Source organism: Hevea brasiliensis, chromosome 18, assembly GCF_030052815.1.
Source record: "Hevea brasiliensis isolate MT/VB/25A 57/8 chromosome 18, ASM3005281v1, whole genome shotgun sequence".
Lineage (NCBI taxonomy): Eukaryota > Viridiplantae > Streptophyta > Magnoliopsida > Malpighiales > Euphorbiaceae > Hevea > Hevea brasiliensis.
In genome coordinates this window covers 50150227-50172225 of record NC_079510.1, presented here as the reverse complement: position 1 = coordinate 50172225, position 21999 = coordinate 50150227, and the positions used below count along the sequence as shown (strand labels likewise).

The 21999-nt window shown below is 30.5% G+C and overlaps 2 protein-coding genes and 1 long non-coding RNA gene across 3 annotated transcripts; 1 reads left to right on the top strand and 2 right to left on the bottom strand.

The window, feature by feature from the left end:
• Positions 1-292: 292 nt before the first annotated feature.
• LOC110670307 (calmodulin-binding protein 60 B) lies at positions 293-11246 on the bottom strand. The gene is given in 10 exon segments (XM_021832309.2): positions 293-1343; positions 1579-1695; positions 1698-1803; positions 2154-2357; positions 2441-2601; positions 2717-3210; positions 9416-9474; positions 9811-9886; positions 10674-10845; positions 10928-11246. Coding segments are annotated over 9 exon segments (1887 nt in total). The 5' UTR covers positions 10787-10845; positions 10928-11246; the 3' UTR covers positions 293-786.
• A 1781-nt stretch (positions 11247-13027) lies between these two features.
• LOC110670313 (uncharacterized) lies at positions 13028-14890 on the bottom strand. The gene is made up of 2 exons (XM_021832317.2): positions 14437-14890; positions 13028-13883 (listed from the first exon to the last, which is right to left on the bottom strand). The coding sequence occupies exons 1-2, from the start codon at positions 14555-14557 to the stop codon at positions 13645-13647; spliced, it is 360 nt and encodes a 119-aa protein (XP_021688009.2). The 5' UTR covers positions 14558-14890; the 3' UTR covers positions 13028-13644.
• A 340-nt stretch (positions 14891-15230) lies between these two features.
• On the top strand, positions 15231-16988 carry LOC131176064 (uncharacterized). The gene is made up of 2 exons (XR_009146212.1): positions 15231-16563; positions 16735-16988. It is a non-coding gene; the product is annotated as an uncharacterized LOC131176064 (long non-coding RNA).
• Positions 16989-21999: the final 5011 nt, after the last annotated feature.

The window sequence follows — 21999 nt, the reverse complement described above, 5'->3', positions numbered from 1 at the left end:
AATAAAATTATCCAATTTATTTTTAAAATCGAATAGAATAATTTTTAACACACTAATTAAATTATCGTTGAGTATATTACACATACTTAAAGGTTAATTGCAAAAAAAAAAAAAAAAAAAGCCTAAGTTTGACAATGCTGTAATAATTTTTAACAATGCCCTTTCTTTGACATGATATTTTTATCAGAAAACTTTCCTAAACGTTGCCTTCACTGAATTTGCCAAGAAATCATTATCTTAATTATGTGAAAACAGATGATACTTTAGCCACTCCAATGTATAGATCTTCAACTAATGAAACCATTCAACTGAGGAATTTCATTCCCAAAACCAGCAATTATTATAATTTTACAAAGGAATATTCAATAAAAGCTGTTCATTTTTGCTGGAACCCAAGAAAAACACCATAACAAGATATAACTGCACTAGCCAATTAAATCATGAATAATATTAGCCTCAGATTCTTTGTCCTATCTACTTTCTCTAATGTAGACAGACCCATGGCTGAGTTTTTCAGCTTCAGGAAATGCCCCACTGAATATTAGAAGCTTCGATCAAGTACCACCATTGGAACCAAGTTGATCTTCAAGGACTGTACACTGATAGAAAGAGAGGTCCTAAAAGTCAAGGATTATAATTCAACAACAGCAGGACATCCAATAAACCCCTAGCAAGCCACGCAACTCCAAAACCTTGTTCTCTAATTGAATTAGACAGGAATTTGGTCGAAAAGGAGGAAGCCTGCTAACTCCAAAAACTTAGCTATTATTGCTTCACAAGCCATATTTAAGGATCATCCAACTCTACGAGCTGTGCCCTCCTCTCAGCAGCCTTTTTCCGCATAAAGATGCCCCGTCTAAGGGCTGCCTTGAGCTTAAGCCATCCCATGACAGCTTTGCCTGATGAACGAGACTGATCTTCACCGTGGCTGTAATTTGGAGATGGGGCAGGCACGCTTGCTGATGAGTAAGGGTAGCCATCTTCAGTTGCATTGAAAGAGGAATGGCCCTGGCTTCCCATGTTGAATATATGAAGAAGATGTTGCATATCTTCATTTTCAAGCATCTCATGACTTCTCATTTGAATCTCCTCCTCTTGGAAGAAATCCTCAGCTCCCCTGTAAGAATTAAGGTTTGGCGTACAAACACCTTGGAAGCTTGATGTAGATGACTGTGGCGTAGCAAGTGCCAGTAAATTGTTACTTCTTGGAAACTGTGCATGCTGTGAAGTACTGACCAAAGGGTTCTGTAGAGGTAATGAAGTGGCATCAAATTGAAAAGGCATGTTTGGATTTCCATTCTGTGATTGCATTGAGGATCTTGCAGCCATTCCATCATTGTAATCTAAAGAGCACTAACATTCACACAATCAGCAGAAGGAACACATGGAGAAGCTTCTCGCCAACAATGCAATATCAAAAGCAATGAAGTAGGCACCAAGGCATTTGTGAAAGAATTCCTAAGACTTAATACTGATAATTGAAATAGAATGTCCCCTATTAAAAGCATCAGCCTTTCAACTCCATTAACTATGAGTTAGTAATACACACTATAATGATTCTTAACTTAAAAGGTGTACCTCCAACTGTTGGAACTGATTCCATGGCAGGCTGCTCTGGAGGAAGTGGAACTGATAGAGTAGGTAAAGTAATCAGATGATCATATGAGTTCAAAAAATCTTGTTGACCAGCAGGGAAGCAGCTGTGTTCTCATTCTGCTTGAAGTCTAGAAGTGTTTGTCCATCGTACTCTATGACATGTATCCAATTTTCATATGCCTTCTTCACCAATTCATCAACATACACCTGCAAGAGCCAATAGTTCAGAAATTTCTCAGAATACTTATATTTGATTTTGCATTAGGTTTTGGCGTTTTGCAAGTAAATAGATGAAGAAAAGAAATAGGAAAAAAAAATTGATAGAGCATCATTTAAGAAAAGGGCATGGCAGAGTGGGATGGAGATGGGGAAAAAAATTTTCTGCCTCGTCAAGGAAAGAGCAGGGCCAGCGTTGACAAGTTTGATTGCTTTAACAAACATGCTCAACAATATAAATTTACGAAGAAGTCCTTAAATTTATTAGATTTGGTGATGGAGTACTTCTCAAATGGGATAAAACATCAATGGCAATGACATGAAACTACAGAATTACTTACCTTCTGGTTGTCAGAAAGAGAGTCTGCCGTGTAGTACTGTCCATTCGCAATTAACCCACTCAACTCATAGATATTGTTGAAAACAACCCCAACATTCTTTGCATCTTCAGGATAGTAAACATAAAGTTTCCCACTCAGAACACAAGTCTTTGCATGCTCTACCAGAACATCCCACATCTTATTTGACATGCCACTTCCAAGAATCTGTAGTGAATGGATGCAAAAAATAATTGTAAAGGAGATTACATAAACTAAAGTTTGAATTTGCAAACAAACTGCATTCTTACATTCCGCAATCTCTGAGAGTCTCTAACCACAAGTCTTAAGAAGTCTTCAACAGTAAATATCCCAGCTTTACTCAGCCTCTTGTGGAAAGATCCATCCTTGCCAATCTTATCCAATCTCCAAACCTCATCATGCAGTGCAGGTGGATAGTGTTTCTTGTATACTGTGGAACACAAAGTAAAAGAAGAAAAGTAAAATTTTACAGATAGAGTACAACAAGCAAAAAGGTGCAAACGTAAAATAAGTTCCAATGTTGAAGCAACTAATTATAGGCTTACATTCTCCTCGGTGATCTTTGACAGTGAAGGCATCGGTTTTTGCTTCACGAATACGAATCCCTTCACAACAGCCTGAGGCAACCTTCAACCCCAGCCTAAACTTCCTGCTTCTTATCCAGCTTGAGTTGTCAGTAAATGTCAGCTCGCCTAGAGTTCCTACACCGTCTTTCAATGTCACTTGCACATCCCCAGTTAGAAGTGGCCTCTTGCCATCACGCTCTTTAACTACATGAGACTCAAATTCTTCCTGAGTCCAGTTATCTTCATCTTGATTATTAAAATCACCTTCAAGAACAATAATGTCCAGTTTGGCTACAGATTCAGGACCTGATGTGACAACATGGTCTGTGTTTGCATCGATCAAAACAATATGGATTGCAGCACCCTGCTCCCCTTCTACTTTCCCACCAGTAAAGAGAGGGAGGGACAACCTGGACCTGAAGCGCAGCTGCAAGTTTCTTCCGTCGGGCCCTCCAATACATTTAGGAGAAGACCTGCATTTTCTCAACCATTAGTGGCGCAAACTAGTGACACAGAGGAATAGAATGAATTCAAATCAACAAAATGCATACCCACTAATTCACACAGTTAAGAATCAAGCAACTAGTTGTCACACCCAAGTTCTACTAAACATGACTAATATGACCAAAAGCCAAAATTTTATAATTCTCCTAGTATTTAACTATTTTAACACATAATAATAATAATAATAATAATAATAATAATAATATTGAAAGCAAGAAAATAATTTTACTTACTTTGGATCGCACCCGAAGATGCTTACGTACATCCATAACAAAATGAAAGATCAGGTCCACATAGCTCTAAAAATAAAACTTTTAGCATGCATAAATAATATAATTCACATCCTCTTCATTGATTTCCATTCCAAGTCCAACAACTAAATTAAACAAAATTTATGAACTGCAATAGAGTTTAGGGCATGCCAAACTTGGTCCATGCGAGAAAACAATTAAACAAGGGTTACAACGCTCATAATTAAATTTTATGATAATATAAAATTCTCCTTATTTCTTATTACTTAAAAGATCTAGGTGAACAAAATGATTAAAGAAATTACATGCTATTTTATGCATTTTTCTATCAACTCATTTCATACTACAAACTTCATTTCAAATCAATTATACACAACTGAAGTTTTAAACTTAATTCAAAACTTGAAATCTCATGCTTTTCTATTTTTTAAAATATATCAAAAAAAATGAATCATATTAAAATTTCAAGAACTTAAAACTTAATTACCCATTTCATTAAATTTCCTAAATTTCTAAAACATAGCTGTAATACTCTAAATTTTTAAATAATTATTTATATGAAAATTATAATATTTGATTGTATTAAATATTATGAAAATTTATTTGAAATTTTCTGAATTTTTAAAATCGAGTCTTATTTTTTTAAGATAATAAATTTCATCTATTTTTAAAAAAATTAATTTAAAGACCACGTGATAAATCTAAAAATATATTCGGACTTCACAATTTTTTTTTTATTTTTTTGTAATTTTTTCAAAATTTTTGAGACTCGTTTGAGTCCCAGGATAGGGTAAAAATTCAATTTCGGTTATCCTAAAACTAGTCGAATCAAACCAGACCGGTCAAATCGGATCGGTCTTTTCCTTCTTCTTCTCCTCTCCATTTCGTGTGACAGACACCTCCTCTTTCTCTCTCATTTTCTCTCTCCTCTCCCCACCCCCTTGCCGGCCAACCACCCAAACTCCTCCCTCTCTTGTCAGTGACCATCCAACCACCTTCCTTATTGCCAGCCGCCACCTCAGGACGCTGGAAAATGCACCAAAAGTCCCTCACACGCGCGCACGACCCATCAATTTTTTGGTCAAAATTCGATCGATCTAGCCACCAATTGGACCGGGTCCAATCCCAATTACCTTCTACACTTCGAGAGCTTTTCAAATACACCAAGAACATTAATTTTTGTTGAGTAGTTTGTCCGATTTAAGCCCGAAAAGTTTTAGCCCATTTCGATTTTTGGGCTAAATTTCTCCCAAATCGGGAACTCCAAGGAAATTCTGGGGGTACCGGCGTGCTGCACTTGGAGAGAGCTTCGTGGTGATATAAATTTTAAAATTTTTCGAAACCAAAAATCTGATGGGTTCCACGGATTTCACAGTATTTTTTCAAGCTTTAAATGAGCCTATTTAATTTTATAAAAATTATATTCTAATTCCTAGTGTTGTGGGCTTTGCATAGGTACTTTCGTTTCACGGAAATTTCACCGGTGACTGAATCTGCATTTTTGAGCCTGACAAATGAACTGCTGGAGCTGCTTCGGAAACAAGTCGAAGTTATAGTCCTCGCCACCATTTTCAAATGCGTCAGACTTGTTTCAAGCATCAGAATTGGTGTAGGTAAACTTAAACTTCGAGTTATTCATTTTGCCTAATACTGAATTTAGAATAAAATCCATAAAATATTCGTGGGTGACTAAAAAATTATAATTCCTTTTGCAATAGCCTTATGACATTGTTAATGACCGCGGGGAAAAATTTTAGAATTTTCAGAGCTCGTTTGAATGATTTTTGCAAAATTTCAGTTTTAAGGGCTATAACTGAATCTTCTGATTTTGTGAGTTTTGCCTGATTTGGAGGGACTATATGATGTTGATGATATATGGATATAGGACTTGTGATTTTATAAGTGTGATTTGAACCATTTTACAAGTTGGGTAGGTCCTAAATATAGAGAAAATTCTGTCAGATTTTCGGCATAAATTGGAGTGTTTTTTGACTCTCCAAGTTTTTATTTTGTATTAGAGCTGACAAATTTATTAATATAGTTGTTTAGATGAGCAGAGATAGTTATCTTCCTCTACTCAACCGCCCCAGTAGTTTCCGGTGTACTGTGAGTAGATATTGATTTTATTTATAATTTTAATATTATTATACATACAAGGCATACTCATGCATTCACTTATAATTATATGTATATAGCTATTATAGGCACGCTTTGTATTGTACTATCATTATTTGATGAAATTAATGTGGGCATCACCTTAGGGTAATTTGGAGCTGTGTGCGTGTGTCGGCGTGCATGAGGTATGGTGCTAGATATGGGTAGGACAGGCAGATCAACTTGAGCTAGTCTCGCTTGGGTTCCGATCCTTTTTATGATAAGTCGGGGTGAGTACGATTTTGAGTTGATCTCGCTGACCCCTGCATTTAGATTATTAAGAGAAAGTTCGACTTTAGTTGATCTCACTGACAGATGTTGAAATTAAGAGAGCTGTATAGGATATCAGCTTCCATGTATATATTTAATTGAAGTGACACACGAGTGTGTGAGTGCTCCAAATTATTCTTTGTACGAATATTATTTGAACTTGGTTGAATGTGTTGATATATGCTGCATTTCATCCTTAGGGATGCATTAGCTCTAGATAGTTATAGAAATTGTATATAAATCAATATCTTACTTTATAAGTTAAACACTTACTCATGTTCACCCAATTTTTTTAGGTTATAAGAGGTTCTCTTTTTTTGTGATTAACCTGCTTCCTTCATCGCGAGACTATTAGCAACAAATATTAGTATTTCATAGTATTGATTAAAAACTAAACTTTGCATGTGCTAGGAATATTATATTTGGCGTGAGACTGTAAAAGATTATTTGTTTTGAAATTGTAAACCTATATTTATGCATGTGTAGTTGAATGAGATGAATATATACCTTGGATGAGGAAGCTGAGCTCTCATTTGATATAATTGTTATGATAAGGATTGTGAGGGTGAGCAAAGCTCTCCAAATATATATATTTTATGATTACAGGCCGGGTGAGCTAAAACTCTCCGTTGGATAGTCCAGTTTATGACCGGATTCTATACGGTTGATTTCTTGAAAATAGGCTATAAATATGGGCTTTATGGTTGGGCTAAAATTAGTTAGGGTTACTATGGGTTTTGGGGGCCTTATACTGACACAAGTCCTAGTGCCGGTTCGACCCATAATTTGGGTCGTGATATTACCATTTAAACTTTGATTCAACATATCAAATATAATTGTTTCTTCTCAATAAAATCAACAATTACACTATCATTTAGTTTCATATTTACATAGCTTCATAGTTTCAACAATTTACTTCATCTGGTACTAATCCCATTTCCACAAGCCAATTATATAGTTTTATTGAGAAATTCAGAATTCACAATAAACATAATGTGAAACCCATTAACTCAATATTTTGAAAAGCCAAATTTATAAAAGCTAAATATAGATTTATAATCAATTCACAACCACCCTTTTTCAATTAATAGATATATAAAGATTCCAATTTCTATACCTACATGTTTCACATAATGTGCATACATCAATATTAACTTTCAGCTCAAATTAAACTTTCAACTCAAAATAAACATATTCACTTTTAAAAACTCATTATTATGTAAACTATTCTCTCAAATAATAATAATAATAATAATAATAATAATAATAATAATAATAATAATAACATCAACAATAAAAATTCATAAAAATTTACCAATAAATAAAATCTCTTTTAATATGTTTCTAACACTCAAACATCCAAAAACATATTCTTGAATTAATTAAAATTCAATAAGACTAAAAATCTAAAATAAGCTAATAAACTTCAAAAATTCATAGAAAATAGTGTATACTTTATTTGAAAATGATCCAAAAATTAAGGATTCCCATAAACATATACATAATCTAAGAAAAATGTTAAAATATAATTTTTTGGTTGAAATCTACTTTTTCTCTCTAATCAAAATTATTGTTTCTCTCTCTAAAACTTACAATCTCTCACCATAAACTCTCATTTTCTACCCAAAATTGGTTGATTCTATGTGCAAATGAAGTTCAGAACTTCCTTCTCTCTTTCTTTTCCTCTTTTTCTTTCTTGTTCTCTTCTCCCCTTCCCCTTCTTTTCTTTTCCCGTTTTTTCTTTTCTCTCTGCTGGAGACTAGAAAAATCCAGCCCATGTGCTGGAAATGAGTGATGGAGAAGCTGCCAAGTGTCAATCAATTTATAATTTGATTCTTTAACTTTTAAAAATTATGATTTCACCCCAAAACTAGAAAAATGTTACTTTTAAATTCGTAAATATATATATATTTTTTTTACCCACATACATTTTGAGTAAAAATTTCTAAATCAAAACACTTTTAAATAAAAATTTTACTAAAGATAATATATAAATATCCTTTATATTCTTAAATATCCATTAAATTTAATCATATATATTTCATACGGAACAATTATTACATTTCATAAATTTACAAAACTTAATCACCTTAAAGTAATATAATAGATTAAAATAATAATAATTATAGTAATAAGTTTGAAAAATAGAAAAGTAAGGCGTTACACCAGTAATAATCATCTACAGTTCCCTCTTAATAACAGAAAAGGGACTTGCATGAACAAAGAGTTTAGGCGGGCTAAGAGAGCCATTTGTCATCGTTAAACAAAGTAAAGCAGATCTACCTGTAGGTGATTTCATAATATAACTGAAAATGAGGGCAAATGACCGTAGTAAGGTAACTCAGAAATAAAAAATACCAGAATGGGGTAATAACTCCAAAAATTACGAAGAGGGGGCGGGTGGCAGTGGTCAACGCGTGGGATGCTGTTCAAAATAACGTCTGAACAAGGGACGCTATTCATAATAGCATCCGAAACTCGGACGCTATTTTGAATAGCATCCGGATTGAGCCACCTGCAACAGCCCCTTCACGCGAGGAATATTACGTCTCATCAGCTCCGGATGCTAATTATATTAGCATCTTGTACTTCCGGATGCTAATATAATTAGCATCTTTGTGGATGGCGTGCTCTGCAGCGAATCTCCAGTGAAGGGGGACGCTATTTTTATTAGCATCCCGTGTTCATCCACTCCCCATTTCTACCGCTGCTCTCTCTCCCTGCGCTCTCATTTACGGCTTCCATTTCGCCCTCAAGCCCTCGCTCGTTCATTCCTCATCCATTGTCTCCCTCGCTCGGTAAGGCAGAGAGGTGCTCTGGGACGCTACTTATAGTAGCGTTTTGCTCACTGGGACGCTACTATAAGTAGCGTTTTGCTCACTGGGACGCTGCTGGCATGGTGCTGTCGTGGGGACGCTATTCAAAATAGCGTCCCCACGTAAAAACGCTATTTTGAATAGCGTTTTTACGTGAGGACGCTATTTTGAATAGCGTTTTTTTTGCACGTTATTTTAAATAGCATTTTATGTGTTGGGACGCTATTTTGAATAACGTTTTTTTGTTTCCTCACCCCTTTCCCATAATTTTCCAAAATCCTACCCCGTTTCAGTATATTATTTTTTTAATTGCCCCTGTACGGTCAATTGCCCTGAAAATGAGGTGGAGACTAACAAAGTAAACTGATTAATGCAGTACGGTCATGTAAAAGGAAGAAAGGCTCAAGCTATGCCAAACACAAACTCAACTCGTAGTTAAGTAAAAATGATTTCAGTGTCCAGATGTCATTGCGATACATCTAGCAAACAATGCTGATCATAGGAATGTCCAATCCTAAAAACTTAAGATGGTCCTAATATCTAATGATTAAACATGAAAAAAATGTAAGTTACATCAGATGGTTGAACAACAAACAAAATTATGCTAGTTAAACAGTGTATAGTAAAGACACAAAATGCCATTTGAGAAACATATTAACATGCAAAGAAAAAATGGTGAATACCTTCCACTAAGCTTGGCAGGGCCTAATTTTGCTAAAGCACGCTCCACTTCTTCACTAACCTGCTCATTATTAGAAACAGATAAAAATCAAGATATGTCCACAGCGTAATCATGCGCATAATGTATAAACCTCGTTTACATTGATTATAGAGAATGACAGAACTTGTCCTAATCAAAACCTGTCAACTTTTATCAAATCGCATTTCCAAGATAGAAAAATTTTCAAAAAAAAAAATTCTAAAGAAGAAAAAGGTTTGGCTAACAATTTGTAGAACGGAAAGCAACTGTGATTAGTTTTATTAGATATTATAACATAACAAAATAATGAAAAGAAAGCTATCGTGTGAATCCTTCAAAGAGGAATACCAAAATACACAAGGGTGCAATCTATCTTACAACTCTCCGAAGAACAGGCTCCAATGATGAGCAAAGTTTCTGCAGACTATCCACCTTGAGAGCTTCAACAATTACACTGCAACAAAATTGAAAAATACACAGGATTTTCAACAAGTTTCAAATACAATGCTAATCATAAGAACACAGCTATTCACAGTCAAAACTGCACTCAATAAATTCTCAAGCAACTAGGAAGGGATTATTATAGTTATAAAGAGAGTTTCGACCGAGGAAGTTTAGCAAGGGCCGTTTAACAAATTGGACTTTGAACAGTAGAATACAAGAAGAATCAGGCATGCTATATAATTGCAGATAAATGCTCGTTTTTGATATCACAACATCATGAAAGTGAACATAACGAGAACAAGAATGGGTTCAATTTAGTATCTTCACAACACTCAAAGAAGAGATGCTGCCAGACAAGATTAACAAAAAATATATAATAAATTGACACAGCCAAAATTAAGTATTTTTCCAGACGCATATACAAGCAATATAATGCTTTCTGGTACCAACACTCACGTCCCAGCTCATTGTCTTATAGAATCAGCATGGTTAGCATCTAATCCAACCAGAAAATTGCACTTCGAGGATTTTCCATCCGAAAGCTTACTGAAAACATAAAGCTTGATCAGGTAAAGCAGATAAATTTAATAAATAATTTACATGTCTATGCAATGTATGTTTATTATTATATACATATGTATCTCAAATTCGGGTAGATTCCTAGAAGCGGAAATCAGCAGTGACCAAAGTTAAAGGTTCAACGAAGACGACGTCTTCAATTAAAAATAAGTAACTGAATTAACAGTCACAATATAGTAAATTATCATATAAACAAAAGAGAAAAAAAAAATATATACCTAGCTAAAGCAGGTCGTTTTATATCAGACTGGCCTTCGTCGCCAGAACTCGAATCCAAACCTCTCTTTTCTCTAGCCATACCCGTCGATCTTTCCATGAACTTCGTTTGCATCTTCACTAAAAACAGTTACATACAACTACCACGTTTGGTTCCCGAGAAAAAAGAAAGAACTGCAAAACGTTTAAAAACTTCGCAATTAACTTGCCAACTTGTCAGAAACAAACAACAACAAAAAAAAAAAAAGACACGCACATTTATATAGTAAATTACGTATTTGTATATCCATTTACCAAACAGAGGACTTATTTCATGGTCCGAGAAATTCCAAATTCGAAACGCGAGAGACAGAGAGAGAGAGAAGGAAAAAGCTCAAAGCAGAATTTATCTTTTATCGCGATAGAGTGATAAAGAGAGAGGAAAAAGTGAGAGGGAAAGCAAATTCGATAGCTTAAAGAGAAAATTCAAATAAATATATTTAGTGAGAATAAATGAAGTTTCGAGGAAACGTCGGGGAATTTTCGTAGGAGAAAGAAGAGGTTTGAGTATGGGTTCGTCGTTTATTGGGTGATCACTCAAGAGTCAGTGATGGGCAGTAACTAGTACAGCGATGGGTGTCTCATGTCCATTTAAGCCGAAAAGGAAAGAAGAGAGAAATAGAATCTCATATCCTTTGTGCGAGTTAGTGGGAGCGGGTCAGCGTCATTTTAGGGACGATGAAGCATGGTAGACGGTGGCCGTTGGATTGGGCGAAAAGGTGTATTTTGGGGGAATCTTTTGAATTTATTAGGGTTTTTGAATTTAATTTGGAAGACTTAGCTATGTGAGAAATTATTTACCAATCCATGATTGGATCTCATCTACCTTAGCCACCTATTTCAAAATTCAAACATATTAATAATGATTTGCGAGAGGACACATGATATATATATATATAGGTAGGGTGATGTTTGAGGAAAAGGGGCCAACAGGATTTAATGCTTTGTCTTTGGACTAATTTTGTCAAATGTAGTTAAATTTTGTTGTGTAGTTTTGTTTCTCATCCCCAACTATAATAAAATTACAAGAAAAAATGTAATGATTTTCACTGTTCTTCTTACATCACTGTGCGTTTTTCTTTTGGTTGTTTATTAATTATTATCACAAAACAAAAACAATCAAAGGATAATGCTAAATCCAGCTGCAGCTGTATTGATTACAGACACTGTAGGTTCACCGGAAAGTACAGATGCATGGCTGGTAGTGCTGTCTACGAGACAAAATCATACAACTTCCATGCATGGAAGAGATGAGTTGTTGAACAATCAACTGAGCAGAGAGAGAAACGCCAAGTGAAGGGTAACATCAGGATTTATGGAGGAAAGAGGACCATTGGACAATGTAGTAATGTGCTCTGATTACAATGGCGAAGACAAAGGCACGTACAGTGAAAAGCTGTGAGGGGACTAACTTGCACTGTTCAATCGGACGAGAATGAAAACTAGCCAAATTGTTTCAAATCAAATCCTAAAAAAAAAACCTAAAAATCGTTGGAGTACTACAAATGCAATTGCTTATTTATTTTCTTTTTTCGACAAATTAATTAATAATTAAGAGCCACAATATTTGCAAAGTTTTTATAATTGTCAAAATTTTATTGTTAATTTTTTAAGAAAAATTGTTGATTAATTTTTTTTTCCTTTGAGTTTCAAATTAGAGTTAAAAACAAATAAATATAACTTAGATTAAGTTTGAATAAATCTAAAATGAGTGAAAAAAATAGCTCAAGTTGATAAATCAAATCAAATTAATTCAATTTGATTTAATATGATTTTCTTTCTAATTTGATTCATTTTGGTCTATTATTTATGCCAATTTATTTTATTTTTTGACCTTTTAAATTAAATCAAACCAAACCAATGCTCTCCATGGAACTCTGTTTGAAATTGTAATTAAAAAGTCAAAATATACTTTTTAGAAAAACATCATTTTAAGTGCTATGAAAAAAAGTTAATTATTTTGAATTTCTTATAATTAAATTTTCAAAATCATCTAATTTACATATTTAAAATATATATATATTTCTTTGCCAGGAATGCCAAACAACTCATTTTTGTTTTTAACATCAGAATAAGGCTTGTACGTTTAGATACTGTATGTAAGATCATCAGAGCCTGAAGATTGTACACTCAGATGCTGAGAGAGATTCTCTTCAAATCCCATGTCTGGTCCGAGACAAGTTTTTTTTTTTTTTTTTTTTTTTAAAGCAATATCAGGCCTTTCTTTTTTTATTTTATTTCAGCATATGGATTTATAACTAATTATTATTATTTTTTTTTTCATAGATGAATTCTACAGATTTTTATTATGTTCCTCTCATCCTAAAAATTTTTCTCAAACAGTGTAAAAAAAATGGTGTCGCGAATTGCCGAAGTTAAGAGGTGTTTTTCAGATCAAGAATCTCTAGCAACAATTTATGCAGTCTGCACAAACAATTAGACCACTTACTGTGTTGCAAGTGAAAGCTTGTACTCATACAAGACAACCTACATGGCAAACCCAGTCAGATTGGACAGTCACAGCATGATTATCCCTAGCATCTCTCACAAATTCGTCCAAACTCCAAAAGCTGTTGCATGGGAAGATGTGGAATGAAACATGTGTAAATAAATAAATTTAATTGCAAGAAAACATAGAAGAAAGGACAATGTAGTCGAATCATCATTACTGCCAGCTTGCATGATATTTGGAAATTAAAAAGAAGTATACAAAAACAATCTGTTCAAATAGACCAGATTCAAAATTCAATGAATTGTTAGCAAAGAATATATCATTTATATCGTGTTAACAGTAATATCACCAACCTTTCAGATCGCCAAATAATGAATGTGAGTTAAACTTTAAATGGCCTAGCAGGATGTACTCAGCAATTGGGCTGCTCTTTGTTCCCATCTGAAAACAATTTGATCCGCACTTCATTTGACAGGAGACAATTACCACTTCTTTGTTCTCTCTCTTTTATTATGTGTCTTCAACCTCAACTTGTGCTTTGGGACTTTCTTGAATGATTTCATTTTACTAAAAGCTAAATTATGTTTCTTATCATCTCCAATCAATGTTGGCATTGCCACTGCTGTTTGCATCATTCCACTGTGGTCCTCCTTATCTTCTCGAGAAATATCACTAGTTGTCACAGTGACTTTCATGTCCCCATTGTCATACTCCGTTGTCCCTTTTGCCAATAACAAAGCCCAAAAGTAAATGTCAAATGGATAAAAAACTTAATCTTGTCCTTGTATTACATCCTCTAGCAGCTACAAGCAAGAAGTGCCAAAGGATTGGCATATTGCGTAGTCGGAGTAATAGTATTTTCAAATAACATGACTACCAACTATTCTTTCGTATAACACCACATTGTGAGCCGAGAATCAGTGACATTAATATCATTTTAAGCTACATCACATAAGTAAGATTTGATCAATTATCCAAACAGGAATAAATGATGATGATCATCATCATAACTCTAATAAAAAATAAAGCTGCATGCCACAACCAGTTTGTCAAATATATCTCTGAAGTGAAAACAAGATGTGATAGAATCTACACCAATTATTTGCATTGGTAGCTGACCATTTCTATAAACAAAGGTCTAGCCACTGGCCAAGTTAGCACAACAGGGTCATTAACAACCAGAAATGCAGCTAATCTAAGGGCTTAACAAATTATTATTTTCTTAGGTAGAACGCAAATCTCATATCAATAAGCATGCAGTTTGTGCAAAATACCATTGACTGATGCAATAGGCTTGCTTTCTTCACCGTCCTCATTGTACTCATCACCTTCATCAGACGCTGATGGAGCTTCTCCATATAACACAAGTTCTCTTTCCAGCCTCCTCTGTAACATATGTCTAAATTAACATGAGATTTTAATTAATTAAAACTTTTACACAAAAAATTCCTTTTCTATATTATTGACTCATAACATGACTTGACGTTTCAATTAATAATAATAAAAATAATTTAATCTCTAAATTTTTATAGTATAAACCCTTAATTTAAATATTAAAGTTATTATATAAACGCAAAAATTCTGGATTATTCCACTTTTTTTCATTCTGAACTAGGCACCTAAAATCATAAATAAGAGTGAGAGGTTAATAGCAACTGGTGTATTCATACGCTCAGCCACATCCAAACAAAAGAAATTTATAAATTTTCAGACTGTTGCTTTATAAATTGAGCTGAAATCTGTTGATAGATAATATCATCTTTACATCTTCATCTCACTTGGCCTTAACAATCATCGCCTCTGCCCCCACATCTTCATTTGGATTTGGATTTGAAATAACATGTCCAGAGTAGCTATTTTAAATATCTTTAGTTTTTAAACTTTCATAAATGCATGAGATTTGGGTCAAATCCAAAAATCTATCAAAACAATGTATTTGGCAATCTAAATTCATCCATCCAAACATAGCATAAATTACATGAACAAGCAATTGATAATTGTGGTGCCATGTGAAATAGAACTACACGCAACATTCAGCAATAAAGTAGTTAAAAAAAAAAAAACACTCTGACAGAAAGGATTTGACATCATCTACCCAAAAAAAATGAAAAGGATTTCACATCCTTCGACAAATTTCTGCACTCATATCAGAATTTTTTGCTGAAGAAGGTTCAGTAGCAACATAAGAGGGTAGGTGTTCATTACCAACCAGTTTTAGGCAATTTTTTCTTTATGACATCAAAAGAGGATAGTTTTCTCTTTGCTCTCACTAATTTCATTGGGCCCAAACTAAATTCAAACAAAAGATTTCTACCTAAGATCTCCACAAACAATGGGTAGATACTCATTCAGCACTAGCAATCTGGCAGAAAACTAGAATGGAAAGAATACCAAAGTATCAACAGGGTACTCTTTGCTTCCTCATAGCGAAACACGGAAACGTCCTGTGTGAGGTTTCCCCGTTCTGGAAACGTTTCCTACACGAAAACGGCGGGACACGGCGAGGAAACGTGTCGAGGCCGTTTCCGGAATTTGTGAAAGTTGGACACTTGTGTCGCGGACAGGAAACGCGTTTCTAAGCTTAAAAACGCAGGACCAGCCGCGTCGCAGACAACGGCGTTTTAGAAGAAGAAGAAGAAGAAGGAGGAGGAGGAGGAGGAGGAGGAGGCGACGACGACGACGCATCGCATCGGCGCAGGTGGCTGGATCACCGGTTCGGTAAGTATGTCATCTCACGTATACAGAAGTCCCCACCGGGGAGGTTTTTCATGGGTTTCGGCCTTTGGGTAATCTTGGAAATGAGCTCATTTTCATACCTATCCTGATTTCGTTTGGGATGGGCTTACAGTCCATAGATATTCATTGGGCCCCTCAGTGCAATATTTGTAATTAAAAAAATTAGACAAATTTTACTTAAACTCGTTTATTTATAGTGTACTCAAAATATAATTTGAATGGTAAAATTTATATAAATAATTTTTAACAATTTAGTTATTATTTTGTCCTTTGCTTTCCCCTTCCAAATTATATGATATTCAACGAATATTGGAAATCTCTTTTCAGCTTTATTGTAATATATTGGGCACATAATAATTTCTCGACTATTCAACTAATATTCCATCTAAGGCAATATAATGGGTGCATTTCTTTTGCACCTAGCCCCTGGCTTTGAAGCCTTCGGAGAGCCAAGAAGTTACAATGGTGAATCCACTGGTAAACATGATACTTTCATTTCTAGCCACGTACTGCCTGTTAAGATTCAACATGGTTATCAGATTCAGGGACCGGAGGTTAACTTAATTAATCTGACATGGAGGACAATTAGTGGACCATTTGTTTCAATCTGGCTGCAGAATGTGCCTTAGGGTGGGGAGGATGTTACGGCAGCACCTGATGGAAAGGTTAGTTTGTCTTGCACTTCCTTGGAATTTATTACATCACTACCTACTCATCCTAACCCTCGTTCACCCTCATCCAACGGTTAGTTTTCCCTGGCAGCATAGCATTTTGAAGTTTACTTCATGTCATTCAATAACAATTAGCATGCATTTCTGTTCTGCAACAATCTGCAGGTGAAAGCATTTGTGCTGGAGCCTGGTCCACTCACCGGTCAAGGACCATTGATGTAGATGGTGAGGTTCTTGCCAGAGGAAACGGATCGTACAAGTGTGAGCAGAAGACTTTGATGGTCTATGACAAGCCTCAAATAACAGTGGATCAAGGTTTAGCTACTCATTTTCTCCTGAATAACATTTTAAGGAATTCTCGTCACATGAATCTGCTGTCATAATTTCGTTAGTTTTTTGCCACATATTTGGAAATTTCATAGATGTCATATTTGTTTTATTTTATTTTTTCACATATACATAATCGGCATTATTTTAAATTTATTTCACTACAATCAAATATATTAGTCAGGGGAGCTACACTCGGCCAAGAGTTTTCAAAATTTTTTAAGGGTATAATAGTAATTTTTAAAATATTAGTATTTTTTTAATTATTATTATATAAATTTTATGAGGTACTAGGCCTCATAAAATTTAATAAATATTTTAAAATCTTTTAGGAGTATAATATAATAATAATTTCTCAAAAATCAATTGTTATCTCAATATTTTAAAATTTTTTAGGAGTATTACTAATTTTATAAAAACTAAAACTCTAAATTTTAACTAAATGATATTAATAGTTAAACATAAATTTTTTTGTAAAAAATTTTAAGATATTATTATTTATTGACTTATTCTTTACCATTAATTTTATTTTACTGTAATTACTAATTTCTTTTTTTTAAAATTTAAATTATTGAATAAATTATCAAATGAAATTATAATACGTTTATTTTGTTATTTTTTTCATCAATTTAAAATTTTAGTGACTTTCTTCTCATAATCTTATTGCTATTATTGAAATTTCTCCCTTATCATAATTTCCTTAAACTCAAATTAAAAAAAAAATCTTTTATAAATTAAAGTCATATCATTTATTTTATTTAATTTGTGATTTTAGTTAAATTTATTTTTCGTGATTACTATGATAAAAAAATTCGAGATAAATTAAATAATTTTTTAATTTTAAGCCATTAATATATTATAAGTACGATAATTCTTAATGTTAAGTATTTATTATTTTTTTAATTGAATAACAACTTTCATTTAATTTTTAACAAGTAGATTTTATTTTTAAAAAAATTTCTTGTGAATTTATATTATTTTTAAGAATTACATATATATTTTTTAATTGAACCCCCTAAATGAATTTTTTGGCTTCGTCACTAATATTAGTGCCCTAATTTTTTTTTATTAGCTAAATAAAATATTCTTAAATTTGTGAATATCAAATTCTAAATATCTATAGTATATTTAAATATATGAAGAGAAAGATTAGTTTTGTTTAAATTGCTATTTATTTTTAAAATCAATTATAATTATATTTTTATTATTTAAATTAATTTTAAAATTTGTATAAATTTAAAATTCTTAATCATACTTTCATTTAATTTCAATTAAATATAAAATTTTATAATAAGTAATTATATTTTTATTATTTAAATTAATTTTAAAATTTATATAAATTTAAAATTCTTAATTAACTTCAAATAAATATAAAATTTTATAAAAATAGTTAACTAAAATAAAAAATTAATAAATAAAATATATTATTGATATATCTATTATTTATAAAATAAAAAAAAAAACATATTTACAACGACTGATAAATAATTTGTCGTCAATAATACATATTAGATTAGCTCATCATATAAATTTATCACTAATACTAAGTAATAAAAAAATACATCGTTAATAATTTTAGTAATAACGCTTTTTAAATATTATTGTCGTGAATGTTTTAGTGATAAAAAATTTGCAACTAAATTCTTCATTATGCTAATTTTACATTATATTATATTGTCACTAATAACTTTTAGCGGTGAAATATTTGTCACTAAATACTTAATAAATTCTTTTTTAATATTATAATAATTAATATACATTACAATTTTAATATTATTGTAATAATAATTCTACTTATATTAAAAACATTTTATAATTCGTAATAAAATAAATTTATAACTATAATCCTATAAGAATTATTACTTTTTGAACTAATAAAAATATTCTTATAAATATTAATAATCTAAATTTGTATTGTTTTATAAATTTTATTTTTTAAAAATTATTATACAAAAATTTTGTTATCAATTTTAATTTAAAATTGGAAACTTAAACATATATATATATATATATATATATATATATATATATATATATATATATATATATATTCAATTTTAATTAACACATGCATGATTAAATTTATATTTATATTTATATTTTAATCAATAATGTATTTATAATATATATAATATAATCTATAATTTAAAAAATAAAAATACTTATTAAATATTTTAAATAATTAATATATTAAATAGATTTTAAAAATTTGTATATCAAACAATATAGTGATATAAAATTTTAAGATATCAATATAATAAAAATAAAAATTTTATAATAATAATACATTAAACTAATAAAAATTTATTTTAAAAATTATTATATTTTTTAATTTTATTAATAATTTTCTTTCACATATTGACTTGCAAGTTAAGATTATTTTAAGTTATGAAAAATTAAAATAAGATAAACAAATCAAACTCTTTTTTTTTTAAATAAAAATAATAGAATTTAAATAAATTAAATTCAATGAGTTAATTTATATTTATTATTAATTTATTTTAATTTTTAAAAAACCAGTCAAATCTAAATTTTAGAATTCAAATATAATTTTAGTTCCCTTATAAAAAATAACAATAATATTAGTAAATTTTAATTTAATAATATTATTATTATCTTTAAGGTGTTTTTTTTTATAAAATTAAAATATAATAATAATAATAATAATAATAATTAAATAATAATAATAATAATAAATAAATAAATAAATAAATAAATAAATATCCATGTAGATGTGGCCTTGTTTTTTATCAGAAGATATGGCCTGGTTCCTCACCGTCAAGAGCGCACAAACGTAAGAAAGATGACATAGCTTTCGTTTGATTAACTTGGATGTATCCGACGTGTGCTCTTCTGATTCGTTATGTTCAAAGATTCGTTCTGTTGAATTGTCAACAGTTTCAGTCAGTCAAGGGTTCAACCATTGACCTGGTCAACAGGTGCAGCCATTCAGACTACCTGTGAACAGATTCAATCCCTCTCTCTCTCTCTCTCTCAATATAATTTTTCATTTAAACTACTAAAATCTTTATCTCGTAAAAAATATAATAATTATCTAAAACTCTTTTTAATGCATCTTTTAAAAAATTTAAAATTCTTAAAATTATAAATTTTAGACAAACTCTTTTTATTATATTATATATATTTAATAATCAACCATTTATAATTAAATATTTTATTATATTAAAAAAAGCAAATTATTTTTTTAAAAAATATTTATATTAATATATATAATTATTTAATAAAAATTATTTATAAAATTTGAAAATTTATTTTTAAAAAATAGTTCTTACATTTCAAGTCTAAGAATTTTAATAACAATATTTCAAAAACCATAATGTGACATGTTTTTTTTTTTTTTTTTTTTTTTTACTTTGTTCATTATTTTCAACTATTTTTAAAGAATATAAAAATAATTTATTAATTAACTTATTTATTTATTAACACTTAAAATAAAATTATAATTAATTTAATATTTTATTATTAATAAAATTTTATCATATTACTAAGAAAACATGAAATATAAAAATACATATATTAAACTGTGTAATTAAATAAAAGTAAATAAATAATTTGGGCAATGCATAGGCAAAACAACTACTATATATATTAAAATTTAACCTTAAAGATAATTATAAAAGTGTGCCACGTAAATTAATAAGTCTGTTTAAAAAATCACTATATGAAACAATCTCTTATTTATTTTAATTTTTGAATTTTTTATATAAAAAAATAACTTATTATACTTAAACATTAATTTTTTTATCTAAATATTTTTAAATTTCAACTAATATTAAAAAAAATTAAATTTTAATTATTAAAATCTTATCTCATTAAAAGAAGTTGTCTAAAATTCTTTTTTACTATATCTTTTAAAAATTTTTAATTTCATAATTTCAAATATTAAAAAATTTTCTTCATCATATTATATACACTAAATATAATTTTTTTTTAAAATAAATTTCCGGTTAGGTTAAAGTGATGATGATAAAAATTTTATAGTATTATTTTGAAATCTAAAATATAATTAATTAAAAATAAAAATAATATTAAATTTTAAATTATAATTAATCAAAAATTTTATCATGAATAAAATCTTATAATATGATTTTAAAATATAAAAAATTATATTATATTATTAAAATAAAATAATAAATAATGAGCACAGACAAAACGAATAATTAATTACAACAAATAATTCCCTTCTTGGAGTAAAAAACGAACTGGCAAAACTGTTCACTGCTTGTCAGCATTGTCCTAGGTATATATATATATATATATATATATATATAATATCCTAAAATTTGAAATTAAAAATTTTAAAAATCTCAACTTTAAATAAAAATTTAAACCCTAAAAACTTAAATTTGATTAAGTTTAGATTTTTAGAATTTAAAATTTTAAAATTTAAATATTTTAGATATAAATAATTTTGATTTATAAAATACTATTTTAAATAATTAATAAATGGAAAACTATAGAAAAGAAAACATAAAAACACGTGTGTCATGCAAGCTGAACATTTGTACAGTTGAAAGCACGAGGAGGAGCGCAGAGAAAGGAACAGAAAGGACGCTTCGTCGCTTCCTAGTTCTGGTTCCTAGTTTGAACTTAAAAAGCGCGAGTTAAAAATGCAAAAGCGCGTGTGCGCTGCGTGATTGCATGACTCGTGGGAACGGGACCATCCGGGCATGCATCATTCATCTCATCAACTTTCTTCCTAGCTAGATAAACGTTTTGCATATTCATATTAATATATTTTTAAAATTATAAAATTTTAAATTTAATATCAATCATCCGTACTTAAAAAAACTGACAAAATGCATATTATACTCTCACACATTTTATCATTTTCATATTTTTTTTAATTATTATTTAAATTACTCAAATAAATTATTATTTTTATGATATTATCGCGTAATATTTATTATTATTATTAATATTATTATATAATATATTTTTATGATATTTATATATATATATATTTAAATAATGTTATATTACAGTATTTTTATTGTTTTAATTATAAAATGTTCACTAAAAATTTGAGAAATAAAAAATTAATAAAAATATGAAATAATATTTAATTAATAAAAAATAAAA

Bases quoted from the DNA above. Each gene is read 5' to 3' on its own strand.
- LOC110670313 (XM_021832317.2), bottom strand. From the start codon at position 14,557: ATGTTACAGAGGAGGCTGGAAAGAGAACTTGTGTTATATGGAGAAGCT. The intron at 13,884-14,436 runs GTATTTTGCACA...TATTGGCAAAAG, and splicing joins GCCTATTGCATCAGTCAATG to GGACAACGGAGTATGACAAT.